At 42.8% G+C, this 11,193-nt stretch overlaps 1 protein-coding gene across 1 annotated transcript; it reads left to right on the plus strand.

Annotated features, from left to right (window-relative positions):
- Window positions 1–2,862: 2,862 nt before the first annotated feature.
- On the plus strand, window positions 2,863–9,224 carry LOC121291166 (phosphoserine aminotransferase-like). The gene is made up of 9 exons (XM_041212256.1): window positions 2,863–2,922; window positions 3,481–3,541; window positions 3,626–3,695; window positions 4,972–5,177; window positions 5,725–5,897; window positions 6,076–6,239; window positions 6,875–7,003; window positions 7,113–7,250; window positions 9,107–9,224. The coding sequence occupies exons 1-9, from the start codon at window positions 2,863–2,865 to the stop codon at window positions 9,222–9,224; spliced, it is 1,119 nt and encodes a 372-aa protein (XP_041068190.1).
- The last annotated feature ends 1,969 nt before the right edge of the window (window positions 9,225–11,193 follow it).

Below are 11,193 nucleotides of genomic sequence, written 5' to 3' on the forward strand. Positions count from 1 at the left end.
CTCAAGTGGAGTTGATGGTACTTTTGTTAATACTGTGAGTTTTATCTTTCTGCTTGTGGTTGTTTGGCATGCACACTCTCTGCTTTCATGTTGGTGTGGGTTTGCTGTTCACCAGGTATTGGCATCTCGAGAGCTTCAGCAATCGAGGCAACACCTGGAACAGAACTGAATGTCACCTTGAGTTCTGTTACTATACAGTGTTTTACTGGGTTAGTTTGTTCTGCTGCCGCTACTAAATTCAGAGAAGTGACACTTCCTGTTACAGCTGAAGTGTGTGTGAGAGATCAATAGCTTGTGTATCAACAGTTTCAAACATTTCCTCTTTGGCTTTGACATCAGAGTTAGGGAAAATCTGCTTTGTGTTCAGCAGTTGCCTCACTGGTCATTATTGGAGCTTTGGTTCCTGGTTTCCCTTCCTGCAAAAAACTACGCCAGTGGTTAATGGTGGTGCAGTTTCATTCTTCATCCACCTTCTCCTCAAAGAGCAGGGCTATTTACGGTATGTCTTCCTGTGGCTGCTGATGTGGAGCTTCCCCTCAGGAGACTAGTTCAAATTGTTATGGGTCAACTTGGGTTTCTGCTGCAACTGGTGAATAAAGACGTTGCAAAGTTATACAAGATTCTCCGCTTCCTGAAGAACAATCCTGATTACGAATAATGTACAGAGTGTCGGTGAACTCTCTTCCATTATAACCAAGTGCAGTAGTCATCTGCACTTGGACCTTCAGTGGAACACCCCCTGGACCATAGAGTTGAATGGTAGGTGATGGGAGAAACTCAGACTTCAGCCATTGTACTGTCAGGAAAAACTGACACTCCGGCTCCCGTGTCTAATTTAGAATTAGTTTTGTGGCCACTGACTATGAAATCAGCACTCCAAAAGGTCACCTTGGATTTTGCAACCTTGCCCAAGATAGGTGCTTTATGTTATGGTTTAAAATGGCCCACCTCCTGCAGGAATGACACTCTGCATGTCTGGCAGGACAGTCTTCGTACCGAAGGGGTTTTCCACGCCACAGTGGGAACACTGGATAAAAACGGTGACCACCACTTAATTCTGCTTTTTAGCGGGTGGGCTGGCACCTCTATGGATCACAAACTGGATGGAGTCAATAGTCTGACTCCACTAAGGTTCTCTATCCCCCTGGATTAAAACTCAGTTCTGCTTCCGTGGCTCATCATGTCTCACTCGTTGCACTGCCTTGGATAATATTAGATCTCGCCTGGACTGCAGATAATCAGATGGGCTCCATCAAGGACGCCCAGCACAATGCGGTCTCAGATGTGTGAATCCTTTAGAGCCTCATACTCACAACTATCAGCCAAACGATACAGGCCATTAACGAAAAAGTCAGTACTTTCCCTGGACTCCTGAGTGTGTCTGTTAACCTTACCTGGTTTATAATAATGTCCCCTTGAAGGCTGAAATACAAATCAAAGGCCTTAATAACCTCTTCATTAAATGAGCTGCATCTTCATTAAAATACTGCCTTTCACAGAAGCAGAAGCAGGAGCAGAAACAAAGTGGGAGTGAAGTTGAGGGTCATCATAAAATCCAGAAGTGGTGGAGAAATGTATTTTGGCTGAAGTGGACCTCTGGGAGTTTGGGTCACAGATTTAATTCCAGCTCCACAGCACGTAGCTGGCATTAACATACATTACTATTCAAAATCATGAGGGGTTACCATAGTGTAAATTAGATAATTGTTTCCCATTGGTAGGAGGGTCAGTGAGCAGAGGAGACAAGTTTAAGGTAATTGGCAAAAGAACAAGTGGGGAGGGGAGATGAGAATTAGTTTTATGCAGCAAGTTGTTACAATCTGGAATGCATTGCATAAAAAGGTGGCGGAAGCAGATTGAATTGTAACTTTCAACAGGGAATTGGATAAATACTTGAAAAAGAAAAAAAATTGCAAGGCCATGGGGAGAAAGCACATTATCCCTGATGTAGGGAGAAACAGAGAGTATCCTGCCAAAAGAGCGAGCTTGGTTTTAAATTTGCCTTTCAGAACCTTCACAGCTGTGAAGTCATCTTCCTTTAACTTTTCTTTGTCCTCTGCTCTTCCCCTCCCACCAACCACCCCACCCCTTCACTAATTACAAGAAGGCTCTGAGCTGAACTCAATCATCCCATTGCTGTCTTTAGGAGTTTGCTGCCTGTGAATTTCTGCTCTATTTCCTTACAACAGTGACCACATTGGCACAGTACTCCATCGGCCGTGAAGCACTTAGGGACATGCTAAGTTCTGAAAGGTGCTATGTAAATGCAAGGCTGCTCATTTGGTAAGAAGCTCTCCAGTTCTTGCTACATTGTGGACCCTGCAAGTCTAACTATAGAGAAACAATAAAATGCTGAAGTAGGTTGAGTGGGGAGGGGAGATTTGGAGTTATATATCAGGACAGTGGAACTTGTCCATTGGTTTTATTTAGCTACCTGTGAGCGACAACATTGTACCATCCTTGGTAATACTGTAACTAATTAGTTATCCAGACCTATTGACATCAGGACAATGGGTCAATCCATTTAAAGGGGTTGTTCTAGTTTGTGGGATAGATTTAGGAAAAGTTATACGTCAACGCAAAGGAAGTAGACCCAAGGCAAATCCAGGCACAATTCTTGAGGCACCGCAATCTTCCTTAATCACACATCACAGAAAGGGGCCACTCAGCTCGGTGGTTGAAAAGGGGAGTAGACCCTTCTCCACCTCGCCGGGGGGGGGGGGGGGGGCGCTATAGAAGTAGATCCCAACCAATCCCCGACGAGCTAAGTGCCAGCATCCTGTGGGAACAGCCAATGAGAGTGGCCTGGGTCAGCATCACCCACCCTCCGCTGGCGCAGGGTTATGGAGATCAAGTTCAATGATGGAGAATAGACAGTCGGTGCTCACTTTTGCCGCTGGTTGCTCTAGGCTTCCCCTGTCGGTGAATGAACGGTTTTGTAAATTGCTGGGGCGGAATTTTACGGCCCCCTTTTGGCGGGGGCGGGAGCGTAAAATGCAGCGAGCCGTTCGCAACAACTGCATTGTCTTCGGCGGAACCGTAAAATCCCACCCCTGGTGTTTTTTCCTCTCTCTTTGTGTGTGTGGGCGCTGTTTGCAATCCCCACCTGCTACCCTGTACGGGACTGCACTGGAGCCTCAGAAATGCAGCATTAGTGCATAAACTGCCTGTTTTGAGTTCTAAATGTAACCAATTAAACATGAGACCCCGGGACCCAGCGGAAAATTCAAACTGAAGGACACAATTGTGTTTGATTCCAATTTGAAATAAGTGCAGGATTTATTTCAGCTGAAGTCCAACCTACTTCCCCGCCCCCGGCCCCGCCGCCCACCTTTCCTTGGGTGAGGGGTTTGTCTGATCGCAGGGGTCTGGGATGAGAGTGTGCAGTAACATTAAAAGTGGAATGTGATCCTCGAGGTGGGGGTTAATCCCTGGAACACCCCCGGGTCTGTGCTAACCGGGTGTAATGTATTTCCGCAGGTGTTGCTTCAAGCTCAGAAGGACCTGCTAGATTACCGTGGAATCGGGGTTGGTGTTCTGGGTCAGTCTCTTGTCATTGGCGTACATTAATCTTTACCGCTTGCATGTGTCTCTGTCTAACCCCCGTGTGTGTTATATTGAACAGAAATGAATCACAGATCTCCGGAGTTCACTGAAATCCTTCATGCGGCCAAAGCCAATTTGAGCGATCTGTTGTGAGTAATCTATCCAGCTCAGACTGTATGATAGAATAATTTAACGTACGCCAATCCAGGTCAAAACAACCCCCCACCCCCCCCCCCCGGAAACTCGCCATCCTGTCCCTGATAATAGTAGGCCCCATTCAATTAACTGGACTTCTTGGCAAACGAAAAGATTTGATTGTGGTCACCTTGCGTTGTTAATAGTGAAATTACTTGGAATCCCATTTGTGGTAATCTGATGTGTAATATATCTTATTAAGAAGAATGTTATAATAGATCACATGATCTTATTATCCAATGACAGAGTACGTAGTCTGTCAGTAGTGAGTAGTCTAGAATAATAGTCTGTAATGTAGAGACAGGGTTTGAGTTCTAAACCCATAAGTGTAGCTGCTGAGTTCCTTTGTAAATAAATTGAATGTGTTCCACATAAGAACTGTCTGCTGATCTCAGTTTATGGTACCAACTCTGTCATCACGAAACAAGCGTGCAATGTGGATCCATTAGTCCAACTAAACTGGTGACCAAGGATCCAACACCACTCTAATGCAGTGTACTGGGAGACCTTCCTTCTTCTACCCCAATGCTTACATGTATAAATTACCAATGACTTGCAGGCCAGGTGACCTCCAGTTGCTGCTGTGGTTCGAACAGAACCCTTAAGGTTTGCACAGTGTCATCCAACCAATGTAACTTTTTTAGCAAGTGCGCAACTAAAAATGCAATTCACAAAAACTAGAAACTTGATTTAAGTATTATTCGCAGTGTGGACCACACTCCATACACTGGTTGTAGAACCCTTCCAGTGCACTGGCAAGTGCCATCCTGGATCTGGACTGTAATACTTTGGTTGATGGGGATGTTGCAGTTGAGCTCTTTGCCATTGGCCTGCACAAGGGGAAACTACCCAAGGCTCCTGTCCATTATCCAGTGCCCCTCTACTTTGAGAGAGGTTACTCAATCCTCTCTTTGCCATCGTCTGCTAATCATAGTAATCAGTGGACATAGGTTTAGATACTCTCACTTTGGGTGAGCTGGGAACACAGTCTGGAAAGGAGGGCTGAGAGCTCACCTTCTCAGTTAACGTCTTGAAGTTTGGGTGGAAAAAGTGGAATTTCTTTAGTGAAAGCACTCAAACACCCAGTGGTGTGGGTGAGAATCTGGCTCACGGGTCGCGTTTTGGTTTTCTCCAAGTCTGGCACAAATCCTATTTAGGGGATTGAAAGCTAGTGTGCTGCAGTCATCTTGCTGAACACTGTCACTCTTGATGATCTAACTGTCTTTACAGGCAAATCCCAGAGAACTACAAGATACTATTCTTGCAAGGTGGTGGGAGTGGCCAGTTCAGTGCTGTCCCCTTCAACCTTATTGGACTAAAAGAAGCCAAATGTGTGGACTTTGTGGTCACTGGAGCCTGGTCTACTGAGGCAGCCAAGGAGGCGGAGAAGTTTGGGAAAGTGAGAATTGTCAATCCTGAACAGGACAAGTACACAAGTAAGGTTTTTCAACAGGATTGTTATTGAGCCCTGAAGCAGGAGGTTTGAATCCCAGTTTTGGTTGGGTGGGGTGATGGGAGGTGGCTACTGAAAAACTACTCCTGATGCAACATTGGGGCTGAGCTATCTGCTTGCAGATTTTGGGCTTCGCAGAGACTAGGTCAGTCCATCCTATGTCAGTGTGGATACTGTGCTTCAATCTAACGGAGCAACTGAAGGAAGTACGTTTAATACCAAAAGATCTCAACATCCTATAATTATTATTTTTATATTTATTTTCCCTTGACAAGGTGATGGTGAGTTGCTGGTTTCAGCTGCTGCAGTTTGTGTAGTGAGGGTGGTCCCTCAGTGCTGTTAAATGAAAATGCCAGGATTTTGACCCAGTCTTGAAAGAATAGTGACTTATTTGGAAGCTGGCATGTTGTGAGACTGGGAGGTGAAGCTATTCCCATATGCATGCTGCCCTCCTTTTTAGGAGTTGGATAGTATGCATTTGTGCGGTTTTATCAAAGAATTCTAAAATTCATCCTGTCTTTCTCTTGTAGAGATACCTGATCCCAACAGTTGGGATGTTAGTCCTGACTCCTCCTACCTTTATTACTGTGCCAATGATTCCATCAATGGGGTGGAGTTTCATTTCATCCCAGACTGCAAGGAAACTGTTTTGATCACTGACATGTCTTCTAACTTCCTTTCCAAGCCCTTGGATGTCTCCAGGGTAAGTCTATGTATAAAACAGGAGAGCCCACTGAGAGCTTTTCAGTGTAGATCCTATAACAACAGTGCTGAAAGATGAAGATTCAATGTAAATTGTCCTTTTCTTTTACAATAGTTGGAATAAAATAGGGACATAGCAAAGTGTTACACTAACTTTGTTTTTTTTTCCCCTCCTCAAGTTTGGTGTGATATTTGCTGCTGCCCAGAAAAACCTTGGTTGTGCAGGAGTGACTGTGGTGTTAGTCCGAGAAGATCTCCTGGGATTTGCACTCAATGGGTGTCCACTAGTGTTTGACTATAAACTGCAAGCAGATTGCCTTTACAATACTCCCCCTTGTTACAGGTTGGTATAATGTTCCAGTTGTTTTGAGGAATTGGATTTTGAATTCTTGAGCTCTTTGAAACCTCAAATGAATAAGGTCCTATCCATGTAGCATCACCATGTGGAAAATATAGTGGAATTTTGGTTTGGCCATATAGTTGATGAATATCTTCATAATGGAATGTGCTTGTTGCTTTGAACCTGGTCTCCCAGATATTTGTGCAGAAACCCATCATGTTTCAGGGTCTCCAAGTTAAGCTACTGATCTCTGGATCAGTACTACTGATGAGGCTTGGTAATCACTCGTGTTGTACAACTGCTGGCTGAAATTTCAAATTACAAGTGCAAAAATTTCAACTTTCTCTTTGACAAACTTCATAATGACACACTAAAATTTTGTTAATGAATTATAATATAATCTGTGGGGCTGTCCAGTTAATGAAATAATGAAGTGGGTTACTAATATACAAACTGAAGACCCCTGTTAGCAGTGGTATTAACCCATTTGCAAGAATTGGATTGTTTCTAAGCCTACTACAAACATTGCATGTTCCCTGCCCAGTGATGGAGAAATCTGTGTTTGGAAACTTCAGTTATGTGTAATGCCCAGTTAAAGTTTGTAACTTGCAACCAGATGTGTATAACTTTTCTTTCAGTGTTTATATCATGCGCTTGGTCTTGGATTGGATAAAGAGTAACGGGGGTCTTGAAGCAATGGAACAAAACAATGTTGCTAAATCGAAGCAGCTCTATAATGTGATTGAGGATTCCAATGAATTCTATGTGTGAGTTGATTCATTTTAAAGCTGTTGCCAGCTGATAATAGTTTAATATTTGACTTGAATGCACAGCATTGAATAACTTCAAACAATGACAGGTACTGCTTCCTTGTAGATGCCCTGTTGATGTGAAGTGCAGAAGCAGAATGAATGTAGTTTTCCGGATTGGTGGTACTAATGGGAATGATGTCCTTGAACAGACTTTCCTTGATCAAGCAGCTAAAATGGGAATGAATTCATTGAAGGGACACAGGTAAACTGGAGCATAGGAGAATGCCCAACAATCCTAAGGGAAAGGTGGGAGTGTTATTTATACAGTAACTATTCCTGATTTAAATCTTCTCCCTCACTATTCTTGCCCCCTTTCTCCTTCCAATCTTTCTCATCTCCTGCTTTAGATTTACTTCTGCTTCACCCTGCCCCCGCTCTCCCCCCCCCCGCCAAACCAAATATTCAATGGCACCATATAACTTGTCCACTGGTCACCTTTGTCCAGTAACACACTTCTAAATTATCAGAAGTCCAAGTGTAGGAAAGATTGAACCAATCACCTTTCTTCTAAAAAAAAGATTGAGGGATGACTTGATGGAAATCTTCAATGTCCATGAAGGGATTTGGTAGAGTGAGAACAAAACCAAGAGCCATCTTTATAAGGTAGGCACTAATAAATTCAATAAGGAATACAAGCGAAATTGCTTTACCCAGAGTGGTGAGAATGCAGAATTCACTACCATGAGTAGTTGGGATTAATAGTGTAAACTCATTTAGGGGGAAGATAGATAATCACAAGAGGGAAAATGGGATAGAAGGATGAGCAGGAGGGGTGTGATAAGACTAGTGTGGAGAATAGAACAGTTGGACTGAATAACCTGTTTTGTACATGCTGTATAGTTATTGGGAAAAGAGAGAGGAACAACAAGTTTGGGTTGGAGGGGGATAGTGAAAGACTGACCTCTACTTGTAGATCTTTACCTATGGATTCTTGTACACTTCTATTTCTCTTTAAAGTATGCTGCTTTAAGACCTTGGTCAAATGCCCTTTCAATGACAGCTGACGCCTTCATGTACAAATAGTCATATCAGCTAATTAGAGCCTAATGTCACAAATAGGACCCTGTTTGCGTGGTTAGTTTAATGCCCTGTCCCACCAGCAAGTTAGATCTAAAGTTAGCAGCACACTAGTATATTGTCAGGAGGGAGTGTGGCCCTGGGAGTCCTCAACATTGATACCAGATCCAATAAGTCTCATGGCATCTGATCAGACATTGGCAAGGAAATTTCATGTTGAACTACCATCTCCCTTCACCTGATGAATCAGTGCTTCTCTCTGTTGAACACTACTTGGAAGAAAAGCTGAGTGGGGATCCACCCCCTCCTTGCTTGGGATTCAAGATGGGTCTTCCAGTCTTCAAACTCCTATTTCTCTTCTTTCCCTCACCCGCCCCTGCGCCCGAATGGGGAGATTGTGGCAAAGTAGTAATGTCGCTGGACTAGTCATCCAGACATCCACATGGGTTCACAGCTGGTGGAATTTGAATTCCATTAAAAAATCTGGATTATAAAACTAGTGTCAGTAATGGTGACCTTAAAACTATCAACAACTATCCCATCTGGTTTACTAATGTCATTGAGAAGGAAATCTTCTGTCCTTACCTGTTCTGGCCTACATGTGACTCCAGACCCAAAGCAACGTGGCTGACTCTTAACTGCCCTCATAAATGGCCTAGCAAGTTGCTCAGTTCAAGGGAAATTAGGGGTGGGCATCAAATGCTGGTCTTACCAGCAGCACCCACATTCCCATGAAAGAATTAAGAAGTGGGCAAGGGAGATAGGATCACCCTGGCTAAAAGTGGCCATCTGTTATCCAGCTCAGCAAAATTCTGGGGGCAAGGCAGCAGAGGACATTTAAAAAGCTGGGGGAGAAAGGCAGACAACCTCCCCTCTGCTTACTTAACACATTTCCATGTATAATGTCTCTCCAAAGATTAACTGCTGTTCGTACTGTAATTGACTTTGTACAAAATATCTACATAAATTGGGAATTGTGGACTTGGTCTCTTTTTGAAAGTCAGTAGTTCTGTAACTTACCTAATCTCTGCTTATTTCTAGATTGGTTGGTGGGATCTGTGCCTCCCTTTACAATGCTGTGACACTGGAAGAAACACAGAAATTGGCAAAATTCATGATTTCCTTCATGAAAGACCATCACTCAGGAGCTAGTCATTAACTGTAATGCAGCTGAGTTGTACTGTAAGACATTAAAACACTACTGAATGTGATCCTTTGGATTTTTGTGTTTTATTTTTATTGGATGACCTGAAGACCATTAACCCCAGGTCTTGGCCAAATTCAGACTTTGGTGTAAGTAATGCAGCAGAATTACAAGTCTTGGACAATTTTCATGATCTTCAGTGCATTCTGAGCATATGCATTCCACAAACACTTCACTACACACACTGTTTGTGCACAATTTGGAGTAGCAGTTTTTAGTATTGGAAACTAAACCTCCCTGTTACAAGGATCTGTTACTATTGGTGTCAACCGTGGCATAACTCTTGCCTGAGTTGGAAGGTTGTGGGTTCAAGCCTCACTCTCCAGTGATTTGAGTACATAATCCAGTACTGAGGAAGTGCTGCACAGTTGATGGTGCTATCTCAGTTAGTATACTAAGCCAAGATCCTGTTCACCCTCTGGGTGGATATAAGTCATCCAATGGCAATATTTCAAAGAACAGGTTAGTTCTAGTGTCCTGGCCATTATTTATCCCTCAATCAACATCACAAACTGATGAATGGTAAATTAATCATATTTCTGTTTTTGGGACCTTGCTGTGTGCAAATTCATTGTAATTTCCTATAGTATTCCAGTGGGGACTGAAGCACTTTGGGAAGTCCTCTTGAGCATGAAAGGAACAATATGAATGCAAGTCTTTTGAAAGAATTTTGAGCTACATTTTAACAAATCTGTAGCTCAGCTCAGTATTGTTTATTATACAAGAGAGTTTTTGTGCATGCTTATTTTATAGCATTATGATTTTAAGGCATTTATAGCCTATACATTGTTCCTGGCAGAAGTTATTTTCCTGTACCATGCTTCTGCTTCCGCATGTCCTCTTTTCAACTTTTGATAGTCTCTCACTATTTCCAGAAAAATCTAATATTGGGAATGTCTCCTTCCAGGCTGTTATGGATAATTTAACACAAAGTGGAAGTAATGGAAATTTGTCAGCTCACTACCCAAGTTAAGTAGTCCTACGACATAATGGGGTTAAAGCACTAAATTGTTTGACAGTGCTAGCTTTACTGAACTTTTTAGTTTGCTAGTTGGATAATCAATGTGTATGGTAGTGTAGTAATGTTACTACATTAGTAATACAAAGGCCAAGACTAATGAGTTCAATCTCACCATGATAGCTGGGAATTTAAACTCAGTTGGTGAAATAAATCTGGAATTAAAAATAAACTAGTGTCAATAATGGTGACAATTTAATTTACTAGATTTGTCACCAAAACCTATCCGGTCCACTGTCAATTTTTCTTTAGGTCTTGGTCTGTCTGCAGATTCACAGCAATATGGTGGGGTCTTAACTGCCCTCTGAAATTGGCTGTAGCTTCTCAGTTGTATTAAACAGCTACAGCCTAATAATAAAATGGATCAGACCACCTGGCATTGATTGAGGCGCTAATGGAACATGGTCATACTCACCCAGTCAACATTGCAAAAAAAAAAATCCTCACTAATATCGGGGACCTTGTGCCAAAATTGGGAGAGTTATTCCATAGACTAGTCAAGGAACAGCTGGACAGTCGTACTCAGAATTATACATTTTGGCCAACATTCCAACCTTCTGCATTATCATCCTTATCCCAGTGGCAGGACAGATCTACCAGAGATTGCAACACAATGTATGTAGTCAGGAGATAGTGTGGCCCTGGGAGTCCTCAACATTGACTCCAGACCCTGTGAAGTCTTATAGCTTTAGGTCAAACAGGGCAAGCAAGCCACCTGCTGATTACCACCTACTGCCCTCCCTCAGCCAATGCATCAACACTTTTCTCTATTGAATGCCACTTGGAGGAAGCATTGAGGGTATTAGGTGCAGAATGAATTCTGGATGGGGTTCTTCCATATCTATCACTAAGATTGGCTCAGTAGTACCACTACTGACTGAACTAGCTAAGTCTTGAAAGACATAG

The sequence above is a fragment of the Carcharodon carcharias genome, chromosome 19 (assembly GCF_017639515.1).
Source record: "Carcharodon carcharias isolate sCarCar2 chromosome 19, sCarCar2.pri, whole genome shotgun sequence".
In the NCBI taxonomy this organism is placed as follows: domain Eukaryota; kingdom Metazoa; phylum Chordata; class Chondrichthyes; order Lamniformes; family Lamnidae; genus Carcharodon; species Carcharodon carcharias.